The sequence below is a fragment of the Myxine glutinosa genome, chromosome 1 (genome assembly GCF_964187855.1).
Source record: "Myxine glutinosa chromosome 1, kmMyxGlut1.1, whole genome shotgun sequence".
NCBI classification, from domain to species: Eukaryota; Metazoa; Chordata; class Myxini; order Myxiniformes; family Myxinidae; genus Myxine; species Myxine glutinosa.
In genome coordinates, this window is record NC_136261.1 from 103,424,965 (window position 1) to 103,450,225 (window position 25,261).

General features: G+C 44.9%; 1 protein-coding gene across 9 annotated transcripts in view; it reads right to left on the minus strand.

Moving 5' to 3' along the window:
- The window catches only part of LOC137427030 (chromosome-associated kinesin KIF4), a 35,195-nt gene extending 11,329 nt beyond the window's left edge, over positions 1-23,866 (minus strand). For 8 of the 9 annotated variants that reach the window (XM_078775429.1, XM_078775422.1, XM_078775406.1 and 5 more), the window contains exons 1-3: positions 23,654-23,866; positions 22,296-22,447; positions 12-95 (exon numbers count right to left, since the gene is read on the minus strand). Coding sequence is in view for 3 of the 9 variants with exons in the window: in XM_078775442.1 (XP_078631568.1) it covers positions 12-95; positions 22,296-22,340 (129 nt within the window). In the remaining 6 variants the exon portion in view is untranslated. Of the gene's footprint in view, positions 1-11; positions 96-22,295; positions 22,448-23,278; positions 23,338-23,653 lie in introns of all 9 variants that reach the window. The other variant, XM_078775450.1, reaches the window with a different exon arrangement.
- Between the last annotated feature and the right edge of the window lie 1,395 nt (positions 23,867-25,261).

Here is a 25,261-nt window from a genome sequence, read left to right on the forward strand (position 1 = left end):
CCAAGGCTCACCTCTTCAGTTTTGCGTCGAAGAACGGCCATCTGCTTTTCATAGCCCCTCTCCATCCTCAGCACCTCAAACTGGTGCTTTCTCTCCTAAAAAGTGTACATCGGTTTACTTTATTATTTTTTTTAAAGGAAAAAAAAAAAAATTAAAATAAAGACGAACAAGGAGGAGTTTTCCTTGGTTGGGTGATGCAAGAATGGCAGGCCCTTTCTATATGGCCCAAAAATAGAGGCCTACTCCACAATATTGCTTGGATCTCTCCCTTTGAAAAAAACCACTGCATCCTAAGATGACATATATCCAACAGAAACCTTTCATTGGCTATCTTGGACTAGCTCATCTCCCTCGAGCTTTTGTACACCACTCCTTTCCTATGCCATCTCCAGGCGCTTTGTATAACGTCATTGCCGGACACCGAAGGGGGCTCGGCAATGACGCACGCTGAAAGGGAATACTCAATTTTCACTCTGGTCGTTTGTTTTCTTGTTTTCTTGTTTGTTTGTCCGGGCGATATCTCAGCCATCCTTCGAGCTAGGAAGCTGAAATTTCGGCACAATAGTCAGTACTTTGTCAAAAACGGGATTTTGTTGTTTTTTGAATAATCAACTAATTGATGAATTACTTAATTATTATCGATTAAGTACTGATACATTTCTTTAGTCTCCTCATCCTTTAAATCCTTTAAATTTTAATTATTTAATTTTTAAATTTTAATCCTTTAAAAGCCTTAAAATCCTTGAAATTAAATAATTTAATTTAAATTTAATAATTTAGGTTATTAATTTAATAATTTAATAATAATAATAAAATTATTATAATATTTAAATCCTTTAAATAATTTAAATCCTTTAAATTTTAATCCTTTAAATCCTTAGTCTTAAATCTCAGGCACCTTTTGAGTTAGGAAGCTGATATTTGGACATGCCAATGACCAAGTGCCAATGCCAATGACCAAGATCCAATGATTTGGACATCCCATGATCTTTCTTGGGAAAACCACATTTCCAAGCTGACCTCCAAAGCCAGTCGCCGACTGGGCATCCTCCGTCGTGCGCAGTCCTTCCTTGGCACACCTGAGCTCCTCACCACATACAAGGCTTTCATCCGCAGCTCAATGGAATACTGTTCTCCCCTCTGGGCCGGTGCTCCTGCTTCACACCGAGCTCGGCTTCACGGTTGAAACCAAAGCTTTCAGAATCATTGGAATCTCCCGCGATAAAGCTAACTCCGAGGGCCTTTTACTTATTCACCGCAGGCAGGTTGGTGGGCTCTGTCTTCTACCGACTCCTCTCCGGCCTTGCTCCCCCAGCTCTCTCTCTGCGCTCTGTCCCCCAAATATTCCTGCAGGTCGCACAAGATCTGCCTGCATCCCATCCCTCTTATGGTTAAACTGCCAAAATCAAGACTCTCTGCTCACCTTCACTCTTTTGTCCTGCCTCTGGAACAAACTCCCTCACTCTCTTCAATCGCACGCCTCCCTCCAGGTCTTTAAAACAGCTGTTCACCACCATCTCTTATCTTCCCCCATCCAAAACCTTGATCTTTTCTACCCCCGCTAATTTTTGAAATACCAACTTCCTTTCTGGAAGTCCTTGCAGTGTCCTTGTGTTTTATACTTCTCCCACCCCTCCCCCCCTTCCCACGCCTCCTCCCCCTTCCCACGCCTCCTCCCCGAAAGCGAACTGTGCCCAGATTCCATATTCTGATTTCATGAAAACAGCAGCAACAATCTCACTAGATTAGTAAAACGGCTTGCATAAAACTTGCATGTTTTAGTTTAGTTTGTTTTGTTTCTTTGTTAACAAGCAAAGAAATAAATGGGGATAAAATCCTAATGATTTTCTCTTGCTCTGTTCCTAATTATCCATACTAGGGCATGCCCGTACTATATATATATCTAAAATTATATCCCCCCCCCCTCTATTTACATGAAATGGTTTGGTCCATGAAATGTTTTGGTCCATTCGCAACGCCAAAGCGAACGGCGAACGCTTTACATGAAATGGTTTGGTCCATGAAATGTTTTGGTCCATTCGCAACGCCAAAGCGAACGGCGAACGGCTTGCGAGTACAGTGACAATCCCCCCCCCCTCTATTTACATGAAATGGTTTTAATTAGTTTTAAAACATAGTTTAACGCCAACATAGCGGCAACATAGTTTGCCAACGTGAAATAAATGAATACGCTCTCAAATGTGCCGTCCGAGGCAGAGATGCCCGTACGTGGGTGCCCGTTCCTTGCCAAAAAAAAAAAAAAACGCTACCCGTACGCTCTACCCCGCCCGTACGCCCGTAAACAAAAAAAACAACGCTCTTCGCTTCCGCCCTTCGCTCTGACTGAATTGGGAGAAATAATGCGCATAAGAAATCGAGAAATTATTATTTTCTCCGGAAGAAATCGAATTACGAACCGTAATGGCGCACGCGCTGGGCTGGGCTCGCTCTCACATCGGCCACGCCTACGCAACAAAGCGTTCTGTGATTGGCTGCCGGAAGTGAAGTCTTCACTATCCGGAAGGTCGCAAATCGCAGTTACGATGAATCGCAAATTAGTTTTAATTAGTTTTAAAACATAGTTTAACGGCAACATAGTTTGCCGACGGGAAATAAATGAATACGCTCTCAAATGTGCCATCCGAGGCAGAGTCTGTTCGCCACGTTCGGCACACGTGATAGCTCGCTGCTCTCTGATTGGTTGAATCGTTTTTTGGACATAGCTCGGTAACTACTTCTGCGATTAATTTAAAACCTTGAAAAGGCACATCCTCGGGTCCCCAACAATATACCTGGCAAGTTTCAAGTATATCGGACCGGTAGTTGTCGAGAAACAGCGGTCACAGACAAACATACATACAAACATACAAACATACAAACATACACACAGAGATTGCTGGAATTATAGATAGATGTAAAACTAAGCTATTTTGAAGTCACACTGGAACCGAATGGGACTGGTAATCGGGCGCGGATCCCCGAACTTGGCCCATTTTCTGGATAATAAGTTACCAATTATCATCCAAAAAAAGGCAATTAAAGTAAAAACACCCCTCAGAATGCACCACAGAGCACCTAGAAATCAAAAACAATTATAGGGGGACATGCCCCCAGTCCCCTCTCGCTATGCGCACCTCCGGTGCGCCTTGGTCAGTCAACAGTCTGGTGATGGGTTATGGGGACATTGTGGGCAATCCGTTGAGGGTCTCGACAGGGAAAAAGGTTAAGAACCCCCGAGTCTAATACAACCTTTGGACAACACAAATAATCACTTCTCACAACATACAAACAATTCATCCGGACTACAATCAATTATACCAGCCCGAGTTGGGTCCCATTCCTTCAGACCACAAAATACAAAAACATCCCAAAAAAAAATCCAAAACAAAGCTCACAGAATAGCAACAGGTTGCACAAGATCGACAAACATAACCCACCAACATCAACAAAAGTACCGTACTCCCAACTGTAATCCACCTGCATATCGTCTCAGCAGCTTCACATCCCTCTCACCCAGGATGTCACTCTGTAACCACCCATCCTCCTCCGAGACAACATGGAACGTAAAACTGCTTACTATTACTCTCATATCTTTAACATTATACCTTGTCCCCCAGAAAACACCTCCATGCACAACTATATATAATCTGTCCATAGAACATCCCCCAAACATGCTCAACCGTGCTTCCCTCCCCACCCCAAAAAAATTCACCCTTCTGAAGTAACATTTAGTCGCAAAACCTGAGAGTTTATATAATACCTTATCCCATGCAGTCTTAAGAAGAAACAAAAAAAAAGAAAAAAAAAAAAAAAAAAAAAAAGAGAATAAAAAGGACATGGATGGGTCTGAGCAGAAAATTTGATTGGTCGAGATTCATAATACTAAAATTAATCATCATACTCGTAAAAATTCAATCATACTAAAATACACAATTTGGTGTCTGACGATTTTTGACCGCGATACATTATGTTGTAGCGAATTCATTTGCCCCCTTTCTCAAGGGGTTTTTTTCCGCCAATGGGGTTCTGCGTTGAGATGTATATATCCATGTTAAGATAGCTTTATCAAGGCGTTTTCCAAGGCCACTTCTAATAATAATAGCATAATATTGTTACGTTTATAGGAGGTAGGCAATGGATTACCTTAGAGTCAGGTAGGAGTGTATAGGAGTAGAGGATAGTGTGCTCCGAATGTCACGATGAAGAAGAAGAAACCCCTGTACCTAAGTAGGGACCCGTTAGACCGGATGTCGTGTAAGAGTGCATCTTTGTCCCCATGATGAGGGGTGGGGTTATGTTAATTAGTTAGGGATTAATGGTAAATGGCATTTGTGACTTCTCCTTTGTTCGTTATAACACACCACACTTAAAAATAACACTAAATAAAAGTAGCAGGAAACAGGACATTCAACTACTACTGATACCACTGACCAGGTGATCACAAAGGCCACCAAGTGGCCATGAGGCCACGCCCCAAAGAACCATTGGTCAGGATGGCCATAGAGTGATGAGATGGCACTCGCTGATAGGAGCGTGCACGGGCGTCATCGGATGACATAAGGGCCTGGGGAACAAAAGACTTGGATCCTGACATTTTGGATCTTCTTGGTTCTGGATTTCATTGCGAACAGTCACATTTTCCATCCTCTTGAGCCAGGGACATTGATCGCGTGCAGTTGGAATTTTATATCTCTTGGCTTTGGGGTACGACAGAAAGGCAGACACAGTTGGTGCGCTCTTGCGTTGGGACAGTCACAACGTGCAGTCACAGTCGCACATTTACCCTTTCTGATTCGGGATTTCAGAATGAGCAGCCGCACGTCCTTGCTCGGTTCCTGGTGTTCATGGAAGGCGGATGCAGTTGCGCATTTTGTCTTCTTGGCGATCGGTTCGAGTGGCCGCATTGTCCTTTCCCTGGCTCATTGGTGCTGACAGTGCGGCGGCTGTCTGCGCTGAGAAACCACGGTGCTGTGTGAAGCAGACGACGAGGATGAGCGTGGCTGGAGTGAACGAACGGCACGCCAAGGCCTGGTTCCCACGATCGAACTGCGCGCCAAGACGTGCTTTCCCACGCAGGGACACGGGGCCTGTGACGATCTCTGACGAGGTTCAAGAGCCGCTCAAAGCTGAGTACACTATATTTTTACTTTCGTTTATTTTATCATCCCCTTGTGTTGTATACATGTGCATGGGAGGGCTCCATTTAGGACTTTTAGTTTACTGTGCATTTCTTTGTTCCCTGGCATTTATTTTAATAAAACTTTTTATTGTTGCCATTGAGTTCCGTGTCGGGCTGAGTCGATTACCAGGGTCGAAGACGTCCAGTGGGGTCCGTGCAGGTAAGAGCTCCACTACCTTTCGCTGCCCTCATCCCTCCCGCGCATATTCACACCGCCATTGGATTGAACGCCTCAGAGTGATAAGATGATTGGCTATCAGTTACCTTGGAGGATCTTAATCCCCAGGAACACGACGAGATTAATGTTATTACAAAACAATACTAATGCCAATTATAATCTCTCCATCCCCAATGGGTTTTCCTCCTTGAACGTCATGTTAACGTTTATAAACATCCTATTCCGTTTTGGTGGGAGCACCCCGACCAGAAGTAACAATATTATAAACCACAAACACACATGATTACCTTTTTAAACAGTCGCTAATGCGGTTCAACACAAAACTGATAGACTTGGAGGAATCCCGACATCCGTAAGGCAAATTTTACTTACAGAACCGAGCGAAGATATATTGTAATCGACATACCCCACAAAGGTTAATAACATGACGTTTTTCCAAGGCCACTTCCAATAATAAAAGTAATTAATAACACATGATAATAGCATAATGTTAATGTTAAAAACAATATCCCCCCTCCCAAAGGGGTTTTGCAACTTGCAATATCTCCCCCATCCACAATCTCCCCCATTTCCTTACAGGACACCCTTACGGAAGTAAATTTTATTATCGGAAATTTAGAATGGTGAGGTACGGTTTGATCTTTTCAATGGCCTGATCTAACAAGTAATAGTAACAATAATTTGCAATAATGAGGATAATAGCACGACTCCCCCTGCTGCTCCCATAGTGAGTTGGTGCACTAGTTGAAATAACAGATTTTAAAGCTTTTAGGTTAAAAAAAACAAAAATCAGAAATTTACCACCATTGATGCAGCATCTTTTACACCACTTTATGTAACACATTACATTAGTTATTCGTGCCTGTTTGTGTCCTTTATGACATCCTAAAACACCAAGTTTCCTGTTGGGAATGCTTTTCAATTTTGTTTGACTGCCAGGCAGACAAACAGCATAAAAATATCTCACTCCTCTCTGCACATGTGCAATTGCGACAAATTCAGAGCCAAAGTAATGCTGAACTAGTTTAGTTTTCCGATTCACGTTCCGATTTGTGTTCAAAATACAACATTAAATTGAGATAGTTGTTCCTCGATCATAAACTGACGTTTGTGGACAGACAAACAGATGGACAAAGTGAACCAATTGCTTAAGCCTGCTTTCCGCTTCACATGCAGGGTAATGACAATCCAGCTGGCGAGACCCCGGTGCAGACATCACCCCCTCCCTCATGCAATATCAACATGAGCGCCAACCCACACCAAATAAAACATGTCCCGTCCCCAGTGTTAATCCACCCCACATATGACTAGCTGCAACTCACTGGCCCAACACAGACGCCTCTTCAACACTGCTAGATAATTGAATTCCACCAATCTTTTTGCTTGACGAGAGACAGAGGCTCCAACAACAACAGCGTAGTGACAGGTGTTATATATGAATGATCGTTTTAAGGCCATTTTTCCCCGCTATAGCGGGGGTTAGCCTTGCGGGCCCCATGACAATCATGGTTCCCTGTTTGAGGCAATGCTTTTATGGCCGGATGCCCTTCCTGATGCCAAACCCTAGTCGCCTCTTACTTCTTAAGTCGCCTTAGTCGCCTCAAACCTTATTCCCAGGGATACGGTGTACCTATTCTAAATCCGGGTACACACCGGGAAATTACTTACACTATCAGTGAGATACAAATCGTAAAATGTTCAGCCTGGCGGAGGTATGCGCTCTACCAGGTGCTATTCTAGATCTTTCATGATTACCAAAGGAAGCAAATGCAGGTTAGCTCTGATAAACACTCGTACATATATTTTAAAAAATTTTTTAACATGGCTTAGAGTTACCAAATGTATCCTGGCTTGCTCGCAATGAGCTCAAGGCTGTGACAATATCGCAAGCTTCAGTCTTCACCTCATCACTTTTTGCAGATTACAGCAATGTGATCAATGCCATTTCTATATTCTGTTTGTGGAACTCCTGGCAGATATTTACTGAGTGTAAAGCAGAAGTGTCATGCTATAAAAAAATGATCGGCATTATTCCGGAAGTAGCAATTACATCTACTGGTGAGGTACAGAAGTTTGCCGGTTAGCAAACAGGCAATGCAGATACGGCGAATGCTAAAGCATGAAACCAATAAATTCCACATTCCTGTAGCACCTTCAGTCGCACATCAGACATGGACAGCAAGTTCGTGAAGGACTTCCATGAAAAACGTACCCGTTCGCAAACAAACGGGTACGTTCACGTATAGAAACATCGATCGTGGGACCGTGGCGAATCTGCATATGGCGATCAGCGAAGCTCATGTTCAGAAAGTAGAAACCATCACGGCATGTCGTCATTCACTTGAACTCGATATCTCTTTTTTCATTCCAAACAACATATCTCCAATCACAAATCACAAAATAAACTTTTTAAAATATTGTTAATGTTTCCTTCTTTGTAAAGACTACCAAGTCAACAGTTAAAAGGATTTTGAGCCGATAGGTGTTACGTCCTTGGCAAGATCGATGGAGACAGCGATCTGTTAGCGTATACACCGCCCAAATAGCTATGTCGAATTCTCTCATGTATAAATTAAACTCGCGTCGTTTCAACTTTAGCCAAGGTCATTATGAACTTTTAATGATGTTTATATACGAATCAAAAAGAAGACAAGTCAGGAGACGACGATGGTTCACGAGCGAGCGGTATTCAATGGCAAGGGACGGACTATAAATGACAAATGACGGACTATAAATACTATAAATGACAAAGGACGGACAGGTCTTATATATGAAAGTAGGAATAAAATAAAATAAATGACCAAGGAAGAGATTCAAATCTATCATTCCATAATTGAAGAAACTGTAGCGACCCTTGGGTCCCCCAAGCGAGACCAGCAACAGAATCTCCTTGCTCCAGCCGGTGACGTAACCGGCGGGCAAACCACGGCGCCGGGGTGGCCGGTCACGTGACCACCAAAGCGTGCCGCGCGTGCGGTTATAATCCTTTGCACCTGTCGGTCACGTGACCACCAAAGCACGCCTCGCCTGAGAGGCGTGGCTTTCGGTTTCGGTTGTGCTTTCTGGTTTTGATATATATGCAGCCCGATAAACGGGCTTTTCAGAGTTCCCGAGTTGGTTTTTACAATAAACATCTTCTCGGACGAGTTTGTGTCTTGCCCGTCACTTCGTCCGTCTCAAGCAAGAGCCCTGCTCTTCAAAACCAGCAATTCAAATAATTCAATTGAAAATGAAGTTTTCTTTTCTTTAGGACAACTAATACAAATTGATAAAGATTACTTTGAAAAAGTGACGACACATACATACTACAGGAGTGAGTAGCATTTGGGAAATTAAATAATGTCATGAAAAGCAAACTATCATTGTGCCCAATCGGAAGGTGTACAACTGATGTGTTCTTCCAGCAATGACATATAATGGCAATGAAGCATGGTCTCTAACAAATATGGAGCAAAAAATGATCGACCACCTCAAAAAGAGCCATGGAAAGATGAAAAGGGACAAGATAAGCAAATGGATCTGACAGAAAACAAGATTCCTTGACATTTTCGTCACAAAAAAAAAAAGAAAAAAAAAGAAACAAGAACAGATACATTCAAAGTACAAAGTCCCCATGCCAAAAAGATATACCGTATATATCCTCCAGCGCGATTCGGCACCCGGCGATACCGTCGTGCAGCTCACAGACCATTTGGAAGGGAGAGGTGTACAATAATTGATTGATCAATTGCATAATTAAAATCAATAAATAATAATCCTAAAATATTTTCTTAATCAATTGGCTAAAACCATACCAAAACAACCAGTGCTTCATCCAAAGCTGTAACTTTTTGAAAATGAATTAAATAAGTCATTAATCGGGGAAAAATATATAATTGATTAATCAATAAATCAAAAATATCCTTTGTAGCCACATCACTTGGTCACTGTCGTGTCCAAATATCAGCTTCCTAGCTCAAATGGTGCCTGAGATATTGCCCAGAAGAGAAAGGACATAAATAAGTGCCAAATAAATAGATAATAATTAAGTAACTAATCAATTAATTGTTAATCAAAAACCAAAAAATATAAGTTTTTGCCAAAGCAGTTGCTCACTATTGTGCAGAAATTTCAGCTTCCTAGTTTAAAGTATGGCTGAGATATCGCCCGGACAAACAAACAAACAAACCGGAGTGAAAACAGAGTACTCCCTTTCAGCACGCGTCATGCAGCACCTGGAGATGGCATCGGAAAGGAGCGAGCAGTGTACAATTGAACTGGATTGGACAAGTAGCAATCAAGTAACAAAAAGAACGGAAAACCTTTGGACAAGAATATCAAAGATGGAGAGATCAAACTTAAAATGTTCATGGCATACAGTGACCTCAAATTGCATTGGATACAAGAAAAAGGACCATGTTGAGGGAGGCCTTAATCTTGCAATGAAATAGATAGGCTTGTCAGATTAAATCAAGAATGTACAAGAGGAAAATGAAGTGGAACCTGTCAAACTACTAGAAGTACAGTACTTCAAAAAAATGCTTGCCAAAATGTATCAAATTTGCTTCCCAATGTTCCGACCCAAGATGCTTCCCAACGCTCCGACCCAAGACGCTTCCCAACGCTCCGACCCAATACGCTTCACAACGCTCCGACCCAAGACGCTTCCCAATGTTCCGACCCAAGACGCTTCCCAACGCTCCGACCCAAGACGCTTCCCAACGCTCCGACCCAAGACGCTTCCCAACGCTCCGACCCAAGATGATTCCCAACGCTCCGACCCAAGATGCTTCCCCAACGCTCCGACCCAAGACGCTTCACAATGCTCCGACCCAAGACGCTTCACAATGTCCCGACCCAAGATGCGTCACAATGCTCCGACCCAAGATGCTTCGACACCATTTGATAGCATCATTTGTCACATCACCAGCGATTAAGACCACTGGATGACGAATGGCCGAACGTTTTTTTTTTTTTTTTACTCCCGAGGCACCACAATAAATTCAACAATAATAATTTAGTGAAAATAAAGCAATGACGAAATAAATGTTGAGATAGTGCATTTAGAAAGTATTCAGACCCCTTCACTTTTTTCACATTTTGTTATGTTGCAGCCTTATGCTGAAATCGTTGGAATTCATTTTTCCCCTCATCAATCGACACTCAATACCCCATAATGACAAAGAGAAAACAGGATTTTAGAAAGTTTTGCAAATTTATTAAAAAGAAAAAAAAACTTAAATATTACATTGACATAAGTAATCAGACCCTTTGATATGACACTTGAAATTTAGCTCAGATGCCTCCCATTTCTCTTGATCATCTTTGAGATGTTTCTAGACCTTGATTTGAGTCCACCTGTGGCAAATTCAATTGATTGGACATGATTTGGAAAGGCACACACCTGTCTACATAAGGTCTCACAGCTGACTGCATATCAGAGCAAAAACTAAGCCATGAGGTCGAAGCAACTGCCTGGAGAGCTCAGAGACAGCATTGTGTCGAGGCACAGATGTGGGGAAGCCAACAACAACAACAACAAAAAATTCTGCTGCATTGAAGGTTCCCAAGAGCACAGTGGCCTCCATAATTCTTAAATGGAAGAAGCTTGGAACAACCAGGACTCTTCCTTGAGCTGACCGCCCGGCCAAACTGAGCAATCGGGGGAGAAGGGCTTTGGTAAGAGAGGTGATCAAGAACCCGATGGTCACTCTGGCTGAGCTCCAGAGATCCTGTGTGGAGATGGGAGAAACTTCCAGAAGGACAACCATCACTTCAACACTCCACCGATCTGGGCTTTACGGCAGAGTGGCCAGACGGAAGCCAAACAGTTCAGTCTTGGTTTCATCAGACCACAGAATCTTGTTTCTCAAGGTCTGAGAGTCCTTTAGGTGCTTTTTTGCAAACTCCAACCGAAGAGAGGCTTGAATGAATTTATTACTATAATTCAGCTTTTACTCGTGGCCGTAGAAGATCGACTACTATAATTCAGCTCAGCTATTAATTGTGAAATGGGCCCAGCCCGGCCGAAGCGGCATCGCCACCTAGCCTATAACCTTCCCGGGGTCCGTCCTGACATTTTCGGTTATTTTTGAATGAATTGACTACTATAATTCAGCTTTTACTCGCGGCCATAGAAGATCGACTACTATAATTCAGCTCAGCTTTTAATTGCGAAATGGGCACAGCCCGGCCGAAGCGGCCTCGCCACCGAGCCTATAACCTTCCTGGGGCCCGTCCCGAAATTTTTTGTTTTGGAGGTTTCCTCCTATCTTTCACTGTTCAGGAGATTAACGTGTGCAGACAAACAAACAAACAAAAACTTTTATATCTTACTATAATTCACCAAATGTTCGTCCGTCTGTCTGTCCGTCTGTCTGTCCGTCTGTTTGAAGGTACCGCAAAAACCGCTGAACCGATCGCAACGATATTTTTGGTGGGTAATCCTGGGATCTCCAGGAGTAAAATAGGCTATTTAGTTTTTCCAATTTCAGCTTTGGTCTCCAGCATTCTCAGGTTTGGACTCCCGCATAACATACGCGGTCGCATAACGTTAATTGTGACGATGTTGTTTCCCCGGGTTCCACACAAACGGCTGCACCGATCGCTGCACGGCTGCACCAATCAGACTCGGTGACCTCGGACAAAGACCTTTTATAAGGACACAGGTTGAATCCCTGCTTGAGAGAATTCTAACCCCCTCCCCGGCCGTCTTTCCAACTCACAATCCCACGATATATGCGGAAAGGACGACCCAAAACCAATATAAACATCATTAAACATCATTCGGATATAAACATCATTAAAAGTAAATAATGACCTCGGCCAAAGTTCAAACGACGTTTAATCTCTCCATAAGAGAATTCCACATAGCTATTTGGGCGGTGTATACGCTAACAGATCGCGATTTGAAACACGATGGAATAATATTTACCGATATGAACAGTGATGTGGCTTTTATTGAAATTCTAAAGATACTGTTTAGATTTTGATGATTTGTGTGCGATATGATTTAACGGATGTTTATATGAATTGTTTAAAATAATTTTTTTTAGCCTTCAATTTCTGAAATGTTACCTTTTCATTTGGGCCTCCCAATTGAAGCCCCGCCCATAGGGCAGGTACCGTTGCTCGTGTATAATATAAATAATATAATAAAAAATAAATAAGATTATAAGAAGATATATATATATATATATATATATATATATATATATATATATATATGCACACACACACACACACACACACACACACACACACACACACACACACACACACACACACACACACACACACACACACACACACACACACACACACACTTGGCATTTAATATGGAATATATTTTTTTGTGGGGGTGAACTTACTTTTCAAGATGTCTTAGAACCAAAAGTTCATTGGAATTATGTTGAAATTATTCTAGATTTTGTTAATGTGACCTTTAAAAGAAACAAAAACCACATTTGACATTTCGAAACAAATAAATTGATCCTTGAAAGTGATGTAAACCGATATCGAACTCAATTCATGGACAGTACTGTGTTAAACTTCTGTACGTTTTCCAGAAGTATCTCTTTATTTTGCACATTAGCCAAAAAATTTTTTAACAAAAACAAAAGTTAAACTACGACTGGGATTACGGACAGTAAAATTACAGTTCAGTACTTCGTGTAACCCCCACGAGCATTCAGGAGAGCATGTACACGTTGAGGCATGCTGTTCACGAGATTTGCCAAGGTTTGGACAGGAATCGCTTGCCATGCAGTGACAATAGCCTGCTGCAATTCACGCACAGGGGTCGGCTGCTGGTCCAAGTGGTCGATTTGACGTGCTAATTCTGCCCACAAGTTCTCTATCGGATTCATATCCGGGGACATGGCATGCCACTCCATATGCTCGACACCACGGTCAGCAAGAAAGTGTTGGATCATGCGAGCATGATGAGGCCGTGCATTGTCATCTTGGAAGACAAAGTTTCCTCGAATGGCTGCACGAGCAAATGGAAGCAATGTTTCTTCCAGAATGGCCCTGTACTTGAACTGGTTCAGGTTTCCATTCAGAACAACCAGGTCAGTTTTGCCCCCTGCATGAAAAGCAGCCCAAACGGTCACCCCACCACCTCCAGCTTGGACTCTTGGCACTATACAATCTTTGTTGTAGGCTTCATGCACTTGTCTGCGCACTCGGGCGCGGCCATCTTGACGACAGACGAGAAATCTAAACTCGTCACTGAAGATCACGTGATTCCAGTGTCCTGGCTGCCATTGACGGTGCTCTCTGGCCCACTGCAATCGGCGCTGGCGGTGTTGTCTGGTCAGGCGTGGCTTTCTCAGGGGACGCCTGGCATGATAGCCTGCTTGAACCAGTCGTTGGTTGACTAGCCTTCTGGATACAGGCACATTTGTCAGTTGCTGTCACTCAGCCCTAAGCCGATTAGCTGACTTGGTACAGCCATTGCAGACTAACCGGTGCAGCTGGTGATCATCCCTCCTTGTGGTTCTGCGGGGACGTCCTGGCCTCGGTATTGGAGTAGGGACACCCCTCTGAGCATTTCGCTTCAGGATCTTTGACACCTGACCTTGAGTGATGCCATACTGCCGAGCAATAGCACGCTGTTTCATGCCGTAATTTCGTAAAGCCACCACTCCATGACAAACAGCATTGTCGAGTTGACGGACCATCTCCAGAGGAAGCGGCAATAACTTTTGGAGACGTGCAGCAGTTGTTTTCCACTAATACAGAACACAACAACCCTTGTATACCCGACTGTGAAGCCAATCATCAAATGCACCTGTCCGTACATTTTGCCACGCCACCTGCGATATAATCCTGTTGTTGACTTCTTGCTGCGACAGACAATCAGTGATATGGTTCTTTTAACAAATAAATCACCAAAGTGTAAAAGAAACTCACCAGATTGATAGACTGAGCTAAGAAAGTAAACCCAAGTCAAGAAAAAAAAAAAATGCCATATTAAATGCCAAGTCTGTGTGTGTGTGTATATATATATATATATATATATATATATATATATATATATATATATATATATATATATATATATATATATATATATATATATATAGTTGCCGTTCTGAGAATGTGTAAATATTGATTAATAAAGGTTAAAGGTTTGCCCCCATAGTTAGTCCACATGCAACACGTAGGTCACCTTAGAACATTAGTTATGTCATAGTATATGTGAGATAAGGACATTTCCAATAGTGATACCTGTGTTGTGTAAATAAATAAATAAGAGTAGGTCCCGTTCATTTTGCGGCCCACTCTCCAAATCTACCTCGTTGGGCAGCATCCAGTCTGCGCCCCAATGTTGCTATTGCCCTCGCATTAGGATGCTCAAACCAGCCAAATGCCACGAGGTAGTCCTGAAAAGGGGGAGGAGCACGAGGTCGGGGTGTGGCCACGTCAAGCAGATGTCAAGGGTGGAGCCAGTAAGAGCCGACAAACCAACCAGGCTCGGGTGGAATGGCGTGAGGGGCGTGGTCAAAGCGCGGCTGGCAATTTCGAGAGGGTTTGCTGGGCGGCGCTATATAAACGCGCACGAAAAGCCCTTCCACACGACTGTGCGGAGAGGACTGGCCAGAAGGACTGGTGAGCGAGGGGCTTTGTAACTGGCACGATTCGTGCATTACAAATGACTCGTGAGGGAAGCCAAGCATTGGCATGATAAAGGACTGTGCAGAGAGGACTTGCACAATTTGCGCGTTGCATAAGGACTCGTGAGGGAAGCCAAGCCTTGGAATTGTTGTGTGGAGGACTTATGCGCTGGTATCAAGAGGTGAAGAGGACTCTCGTGCGAAATAATTGAAAAGGACTTGAGAGTATATGCGCTTTACCAAGAGGACTGTCATGTTTGGCATTGGTGAAAGGACTCGCCGGAGGGACTTTGATTGTGCAAGGGCTCGAGGACTTCGTGTGGGAAAGCGCCATTGTTGAGGACTGGTTGGGAGAGGCGCTGTTATACTGACTGATTGCAAGGACTCGTTGAGGCTTTGGCTTTGGGCTTGCTGGGAGCGCATATAAAGCACAGGTATTTCTATTACGCACGCGGCCAAGACCACCAGTATAACTGCCCAGCCGGTTTGTTTATTACGTACACGGCTAAGCCGTGAAATAACCGCCCAGCCTAGCTCACCTTTCCCCGATAATTGTCCGATGCGTGCCAACAACACGCGGGGAGCGCCTGCCGTCCGTCCTACCATCTTCTTCGCGGTACGAGTCGGGGACCCGGAGAACGAGCTGTGGACATCATCCCTGGACCTTCAACCCCAACCTTCTACATCCCCGTGTGAGTGTGTGTGGGCCCGTTTGTCCAGGGGATAAGTTAAGACTGTTTTTAAGGCCTCACTGTGTGTACTTCTTCTTCCTGTGTAAATAATTAATAAACCAATCTGTTCTTCCTTTCTTCTCAATTCCACCGTATCAGTCTTTTCTTCCATTGGGTAAGCGTGGCACGATCACAACCGCTCAGATCGGGTTTAGTACCTGTTAACGGCCCAAATCGCGGCTCGCTATCGCTCGGCGTTTCCACTAAAACCGTGGTTCGGGCGGGGTTAATTCCTTGCTTCCTGGGAGGCACTGGTAATTAGGTAATAGGAATAATTCGGCCTACCACCCTATTCAGCGCTGACCGGAAGGAACGTCATAGCCCCGGATCGCGTCGGCTAGATAAAAGACAAGGGGATTAATCCCCCCTTGGTAAGGGGAAGGCCGACGTTTGAGATCCGCAACATTTGGTGTCAGGAGTGGGATTTGGAACCTGGGACAAAATTTGTTAGACAAAATTTTGGACACCAAATTTGCATATTGGTCGCAACATTTGGTGTCCGGGGTGTGGGATTGGACCCGAAGTGCGCCTAACGCACTCCAAATTACGAGCGGCCGAAATTTTATTAACATCTAAATTAAATTCGTGCCATGGCTAGTCATGACGGTTGGATGCCGGTGGGGGTAGACATAAATGAAGAGGAGTTAGAGTCAACCCAGGACCCCCGGGAAGAATTGGGAGAAATGGATGACGTGATTGATGAGGGTGCGATGGCAGAGGCAGCAGGGGAAGAAAATGGCGGCGCCTCGCACATGGCGACGAGGGCCGCGCCCGCTGCGCAAGTGGGGGTGGTGGACATGCAAGCCTTCATGGCGCAACTTATGGCAGAAATGAAAAAATGGGATTGTGAAATGAAGGATGGGTTTAAAAGGTTGGGAAACAAATTGGATGCCCAGATAGCAGAGTCAGAAAAGAATATTTTTAAAATGGGGGAAGACATTGGGCGCGAGTTGGGCGAAGAGGGCACATTGGTACGCGACGAGGTAACGCGAGTTGAGGAACGCAGGGAAAGTGAGGTCGAGCCAAGCACAGCTGGGTGGACTGGTATAGAAATCGCGACACGGGGTATAGAAAAGCCGAGACCGCCGAATTGGAAAATTTTATTTTATGTGCGCCAGCGGTCGTCGAGCTTAACAAGGAAAAAGAAATTATAGTTGAAATTGGGGTTGAGGAGACGGCAGAGGTAGAACATGAATTGAAGAAAGAAATGGAATGTACTCAAAGTCTGCATTCACATGGTGATGTCGTGCTGTCTAACCCCAGTGAGAATTTGCAGGCGCTGCTGCGGAGAAGGGTCCTGAAGGTAAGTAGGGTTGTGTTTGGCACGAAAAGCTTTTTCGCACGCTTGGGATCCCGACATCACCCGGGCACTTGTGGAAGGTCCGTGGTGAGCTGTGTGGATGTAAATGGCGTGCCCGTGAGGGGAAGGTGTGCGCCGAAGCGCGAGTGTAAAATAGAGTATGAAACCGAGAGTGAGAGTGGGTGCGACAGAGTGCGAGATGGATGAAGAGTGTGCGAGGATGCACACCAGAGCAGGTGATTGGGTGTGCAATAGAGTGCACACCCGTGAGTGTTACGGAGTATGTAACAGAGGAGTGTGCACAAGAATGTGCGCGAGGGTGTGTGGTGATGATTGGGTGTGCAACAGAGTGCACACCCATGGGAGTTAGAGGATGTAACGAGAGAGGAGTGCGTGGAAGAGAAGTGTGCAACTGAGTGTGCGAGTGGTACGAGTGTGCCAGGGTGTGCGCGAGGATGTATGATAATGGAGTGTGTGAATGGCGTGAGTGTGCCTGAGTGGTGTGCACCTGAGTGTGCGAGAAAAGAGTGCACGAGAGCGTGCGGTAATGGAGTGCAGGGGGTGTATGAGAGGCGCTGGAGTGCCGCGTTGTACGTGTATGGGAAGGGTCGCGTGGTGTGAGAGTGCGACTCGGGCATCGACGCAGACCGGGGCAGCGTTTAGTGCAACGGATAGCCGACGCGAGCTCTCGGGCGTGGTGTTCTTTGTGTGCTGCGGGGGCCGGCGGGGACCGTTGCCGCGGCGGTTTCGCAAGGACCGCTGTGCACGATTCGTGCCGGGCCCCGCCCTGCATGGTCGGTGCCGTGCCATGGCGCAAGAGGCAAACGGCACGATTCCGGGGGAGGAAGGCCAGGTCGGACCTTCGCCCCCTGGCTGGCGCGGTGCTCCGCCCGGGGGAGGTCGGGTCATCGTGCCGGAGACCGAAAGGCTCCGCGCCGAGATGGCGCTTGGAACCTCGGCCCAAGTATGCCTCCTCCCCAGAATCGAAAATGCCGGACGGGCCCAACCAACAGGAGACTGACCATCCGCATGCATTGCTCGGCCTTGCGAAGCCGAGCTGTAAGGACGCTGCATTCCCGCACGACGAGGCTCAAGTATAGTGGACAAATGTTAGCAGTGATAATGGCGAATGGTAGTTTACCATTCACTTGGGGCACATGAGCAGTAGATTTATGGGGTTTGGCAGTGAAAACTAGCCGAGGGCGGGCTAGGATTTTGTTAGGGATTTAGAGTGACTTTAGGAGACTGAGATTGAAGTAGAGACTTTTGTACAAGTAGAGGGGACGTAGTCAGATTAGATGGATGATAACAACGGGGATGTGCTTAGTATAAGGGAAGACGGGAAGCACTAGTATTATTAGAGGGAAGCAGCTAGTTAGACGATGCTGTGTGTGTGTGTGTAGTAGTGTGAAGGAATTGGGTGTGAGTAGGAGGATGCGCTTTAGTCGCAAATGAGGAATTGAGAATGAGAATCTTTGTGGTGAGTGAGCAAATGAGGCATTGGTCGAGAATGGTTGTGTGTGTGAGTATGGGAAGGAACTTGGTGAGACGAGGCAATGAACTTGGTGAAATGAGGCAATGGTCTGGGATGACCGGAGAAAGTGTATGAGTGGAGTATTGTGGACAAGGGTAAGTGTGTTGAGTGAATTACTTGCATGGGGTGCAAGTGAATAAATGGTGTGGAATAAATGGTGTGTGGAATGAGTGGTGTGAAGTGCATGGTGCGAAGGAGTGGATGGGGGAAGATGGACGCCTTCACGAATACCCAGGGAGGGTAGTTTAAAAGTTAGGTAGAGGGAGTAGGTAAATTGTTTGTATATTGACATCTGTGGTGCAGATAGTAGCAATGTGGTGCTTAGAGGGGTGCATGAGTGAGTGGAATGGCTGGGCGTGTGGGCTTAATTGGCGAGTATGGTTAAATGGGCACTCCGCCACTGGTAGTCTGTCGGCCAGGTGAGGCCGCAGGTAGGCTTTGGGAGCCAGTTGTGTTGTGTTCAATGGGGCCCGAGGATCCAAAGGAAGGACCCGGGTAGCCCAATGCCAGAGAGGGCATTAGTGGGGTGAGAGAGCCAGGAGGGCGTTCCCCAGGTTAGGGTAGTTGTGAGGGGCTAGGCAAGCTCGGGTGGCGACTTCAGTGGCGGAGGTGTGCAGGTAAGTAGGACCTGCTGGTAGAGCCACACGACCTAGCCCCGAAATTGTGCGAGGGCAGTGGGAAAAATTGGGGAAGTGAGACCCCAAATTGGAAGGGCACCACAGGATGGTCAATGGGAATTGGTTTTTAGAACCACATAGTGTAAAGAGGCCAATTGCATTGGCAGGGCAAGACCCCAGGTAGAGTAAAGAGTTAATGTTATTAGAAGGATAGCTAGGATCAGAATCTCTTCGCACCATCCACATCCACTCACCAAGGTGACAGGACTTCACACCAGGTTTGGCAAATATTTGGAATGAAAGACGCATCATGAAGTGGGTGAGACATTGTGTGATATTCCATCCCTTCCTTCTTGGGAGGGATTGGACGACTAATTTGGAATTAGAGGATATGGGAGACAAGACGGTAGAGACAGAATTTGTGAAGTGTAAATACGGGGAAGGGCAAGAGTAGAGTAGGTTGACATGGGGGGTGACGAACGGCTAGGGACGAGCTTTCTCCGCTCGCTCTCCCGCGCCCCTCATGTTTCATTACCTCGTATTGACGTGTACCCTTGCGCCCTTTCCCCCGCTAAGTCTTTCCTCCCCACCCATGGACCCATGCCTTTTGTTGAGGGGTGTGTGCAGGTACCCTGAGTTGTGTGGCTGCACGTTTGCGCTGCACCCTGCTGCCTGTTGCCTCCACCGGTACACCATATGGACCACACGTTCTGTGGCCTGGCACCCTTGCTGGGGCAGACAATCGCGGCAAACATTATCTTGCCCTGCAGACCACTGTATTTTAAAGTGGCCATCGATGCCATGCAGTCGGACCACCTAAGTTGGCCCTGCTGGCCAAAATAAAAAGTGGACACGGTGTGTGCACTTTTTATTAAATTCCTTTGGTGTGTCAGGAAAAGAAGACTGTAAGCTTTGATGATGGCACACCGAAGATGAAGTAAGAAGACGTCGCAGCCCAGCAGCCAGCCAAGCACAAGACATCACTGATTATTTTGAAATGTGATGCTTGTGCATTTTTTTTTGATGATTGTGATGACTGTACATTTTGGTGCATATTGGTGTATGGTGTATTGTTGCAGTGCATTCTGTGTTTCCTCTTTTCAAAATTTCTATTCTCTTCCCACAAAAGAACAGGTCCTGGGTTCTAGTATTGTAAATAATTAGTAGTCTTGTAAATAACATGCTCCCCACCGGCTCTATGTATAGTTTGCTAATTCTTTCCGTAATTCGGTTAATTGTGGGCGTGAGTCTGATAGTTAGTACACAACACAGTAGGTGGGACATATCTAGTGTTTAAAACTGTCGCACACAGGGTGTTGGAGTAAATGTTGAGGGAAACTACACCTAAGTGTCACACTAATTTAAAAGTAGTCCTAACCCTTGCATCAGAACCGGTCGGGCTCACTTGTGTGTGGGTCCGGCTCGGGGACGAGCCTGGCGAAGGAGGGGTGCAGTGTTGCGGTTCTGAGAATGTGTAAATATTGATTAATAAAGGTTAAAGGTTTGCCCCCATAGTTAATCCACATGCAACACGTAGGTCACCTTAGAACATTAGTTATGTCATAGTATATGTGAGATAAGGACATTTCCAATAGCGATACCTGCGTTGTGTAAAGAAATAAATAAGAGTAGGTCCCGTTCATTTTGCGGCACACCCTCCAAATCTACCTCGTTGGGCAGCATCCAGTCTGCACCCCATTGTTGCTATTGCCCTCGCATTAGGATGCTCAAACCAGCCAAATGCCACGAGGTAGGCCTGAAAAGGGGGAGGAGCACGAGGTTGGGGTGTGGCCACGTCAGACGTCAAGGGCGGAGCCGGTAAGAGCCGACAAACCAACCAGGCTCGGGTGGAATGGCATGAGGGGCGTGGTCAAAGCGCAGCTGGCTATATATATATATATATAGTGGCGGGGAGATTTACCTCACGGCCCGCGCGCGCCAGCGTCTTCAACCTGCAAGGTGATTAAACTCACACGAACACGTGATTTTGAATAGAAAATAAAATAATAAAAGGGTTTATTTAAAACAACTATCGGGACAGGGGAACACGATCATCAAAACTAGAACCTAGGTTCTTGCTGACCTCTGAAGTCTTGAGAAAAAGGACATGGGACGGGTCTTTTAAACTCTTGCTTTGCGTTTCAAAGCACGAACTATAATTTCCTACGAGCCGCCATTCTGTCCGAATCTCGATATTCCCACCACCAAAAAAGTGAGCGGCAAGTTTGATTGGTCGAGATGGTGTAACATGGTGAAACATTTCGTCCAAGTACTGCTAAACAGAAGGTTTGTGGGAAGGGTCAATAAGGCGATTTGTGTTCCAGTGTTCAAGTGTATAATTCAATTGAAATAAAATAATTCAATTGAAATAAAATAAAGGTTTTAACTGTTTTTTTTTTGTTTTGTTTTTTATTTAAGAAGTTTACCTCTCTTGATGCACCACCTTATTCAACAAGTTTCATTCGTTATTCGTGCCCTTTATGACATCCGGGAAAAAACATTCAAGCTGTCTAGGCAGCTTTTTCAACTGTCACCCTGGTATCAATGTTGTTGCCAGGCTGTGAGAGGTATCAATGTGTGTGCCGTCCATCGGACAGATGTTGTATTCGGTATCGCCATCTGATAGCATTAGTTGGTGGATGTTAAAGATCCCACGGTGTCCGTGAAGCGCAAGTGAGTTATTGCAGGCAACGTGGCAAAATTCCTAATTTCTGCCGTGACTAAATGACTGCTGGGAATGCAATGGCATTGGAATGGAAGGCAATGACAAAACCAACTAACACAGCCATTGCCCAGGAACAGCTCTGACAGTACGACACTTGATAATGAGTGGCACATCGACGATGACGATGATGATACGAGGAAATATGGCAGAGCATTTAGCAAAATGCAGAACTTCACCAGAGTATATAGATGACACAAGATCTGCGAATGAACAATATATAAGAGTAGATCTGCATGAAGCACACATACATCTCTCCTGCCCCTTTGGGAATGAGTGAGACTCCAACAACCCCACCCGGCCACCCCCTCTCCCACCCACTTCCTTCCTCCCCCCAGAGGGCTTGGACAAGGAGAACACTAAATGCACAAGGGACTAAAAAAAAAAAGAGGTCAAATCCACAATACAAAGAGAGGCAGATATGCTGAAACAAACCAGGATAGTGTGGCGGTTGTTGGCGTTGACTTTTAGCAGGCCCATCGGCTTGGCCTGCAGACAACCGGCGAGAAAACGCCAACAGGAACATGCAGGCAGATGGTAGCCGCATTGCTGTCACCACTTCTCTGTCCTCTAACCAAAGAGCGTTTCTAAAGGGACAGACACACCTTTATATCATCTTTGGTATGCAATGTGCCAGGAACTGCAACAACTTGTTCCTTCATTGGCAAAACTCGACTTGCTTAAAGGGCACACACACACACACACACACACTTCCTCGGATTTTTCTACCTTTCTCAGGACTAATAGCACGAACGTATCTTATTATTATCAATCAATGTTACTATCTCGTGTACAGCCTGCGGCTGCTGGTTGCATCATTTCCTGGAAACACAGCTGTGCTGCTGCTGCAATATCCTCCATTACCAGCAAGCTGGTACCCATTCTGCCGACCTCAGACAGGTGCCAGGCTGAGTCAACCCACCTGGTGTTATTCAACAGCATGACAGGGGCTCAAACTCAAGACCAAGATCTTAAGCCAGCCACCTTAACCGTTAAGAAAACACCAGGTAATCAATATTGTACTTTGGTACCAATAAAGTACTACAACTCTCTTCAAACTACTTAAGATGTACGTAAAATGTATATTAATGTTGACTGCTGGCGGAGTCCACGTGTTGACGTATCATATTATCTATTTACATAAGGACATACAGGGAACTTTGGGGCAGGAGGAGGCCATTTGGTCAATCATGCCTGCGCTGCACCAATCCAGGTATCATCACCCTGCCAACATCCCTTTACCCCTCTATCCCCAAAACAACCAGGGTGGTTGTTTGTAAAAAATTCTCCCACTATTTCAATTACCAACCATCATTGTAGAAAATGCCAGATCCAGCAGTTTCCATAACCACCTGCACCCTAACTAGTACCGCAACCGTCCGTTTCCCTAATCCCAAACAACATCGCTTTCTCCACACCTGGTAGTGGTACATCTTTCCATGAAATCCAAGCTCGGTCCATTTCCCTTTCCTCCTCTCTGCAATAACGAGATTCATCTGTCTTTCACGACTCGACATACTTCGACTCTTTGAGAAATAAAAGCACAAAAGTCTAATAACTGACAGCAAACAGTCGTTAAGATGTGTAACCCGCACACCTGTAATGGACAGCTGAGAGGATACACGACGAAGGCGTCAGACGAATCGACAAATGACACAAGACGAAGAAGGCAAGCGCCGAGAGATGAATAAAAGGGGAAATAGCCCTGATGAGGGAACATACCGGGAATGCAAATGGAGGGATAAAAATCTAAATTGTTTCACACTCTGAGGGGTCCAGTCGACAGGACTTACAGGCGAAATGAAAACCCGGCTGAGTCCGGAAACGTCCCGGTCTGTGGAGCTCCGCCGAGACCTTCGATTGGACAATAAGAAACTAGTGCGAAGTAAAAGACACAGAACTGATCCAAACTGTAGACTCTGTCAGGCCCGCCATGGCCGCGAGCTGATGACACGAATGCTTCCTCAGATTCTTCTTCTCCACATACCGAGACGCGCTTCTTCCTCTTCTTGTTCAGGTTCTCTGAATCACGGTACGTATTTAATAGGAGGGAGTCGGGACGTAATGACGTAAGACGGACGTGATCATAATGTGCTAGTTTGGACCAATGAGAGCCGCTCCATGCACATGTCGTTCAAAAAGAAAAATGAATTCGCACCCGGTGCTTTCGGAAAGATTTCAACGGGAAAATCAACAATGAACGACAAGGTGTGGATGTGGGTGTGTAGACACGAACAAATCGGGAAGGAAGACTAAACGAACTTCACAAAATAAAGTCGACCCTGCCTGTCATACACTTATTACATACACTTATGATGTTATGCACATGTACTATGGAAATAACTATTACAAATTAAGCCCAATTCCTCAAGGCCATATCCGTAACTATATATAGGTGAAATGTCCGGAAATAGGACTTATGGACCAACACCCTATTAAGTGACTTTCTGTTGGGGCTTCCTTCTTTTTTTGGTCCTTTCCTTCCTGTTTCCAGACTTTTGACTCACCCTATATTAATACATCCCGTATTTAAACGTGAGTAACAATATTCGTTTGTCGTAATATTCCCAGGGATGGGTTTTAAGATCTCTGTAGGGTTCTTCTTCATCATTCATGTTGCTCCAATAAATCACTGGTACAATTTTGGCACACTTCAGCTTCCAGGATCTTTTCATTTCATTTTTGAGATCTTCATATTTGGTCATTTTCTGGAGTTCTGCATTGCTTAGGCCAAAATCACTGGGTACTGAAAATGTTTGTTTTCAGTGATTGCTTTTGGTTCATGTTTCCATGGGTTTTGTGGTCTTTTGAGACTTTTGCAGATGTGCCAGTGGATTACTCGACATGCTTTGTTGTGCCTTTAGGTGTACAGCTGCTCTGATATGAGTTTTTTTTACATCCTGATAGGAGGTGTCTCGTACTTTCTGTTTCTACCTTGCAGAACCTACACTTGTCCGATTGATTCAGTCCCGCCATTTTATTAAAGCCATTCGTGTAGTGTTTTTGGTCTTGGGCATTTATAATGATTAATTCTCCATCCCGGTTGAGCTGACCTCTTCTGAGCCATTCCAAAGATCCTTCTTTGTCTTCTCCCATTCTGTCCAACTCTTTTTTTTATACCTTCTTGCTCTTTTATCGTTTTCCCAGTTGTTGATGTACAATCTGTTAATATTTAATTATATATTTTTCTTTGTTCTTTTTTGCAATTGTTGGGCCTATACTCTTTGTTTCAGTTTCTTGTGTGACATCTTACATTCGCACCTTTCTTTGGAATTTTTTTGCTGGGTATGTTCGGGATACCTTCTCTGGTTTGGTGTCTTCTTGTTTGTTTACAAATTACATTTGGTAGTCTGTTGCACTTTTTATGTATTTGGACAATCTTACAGTTGTCATTTTGTGCA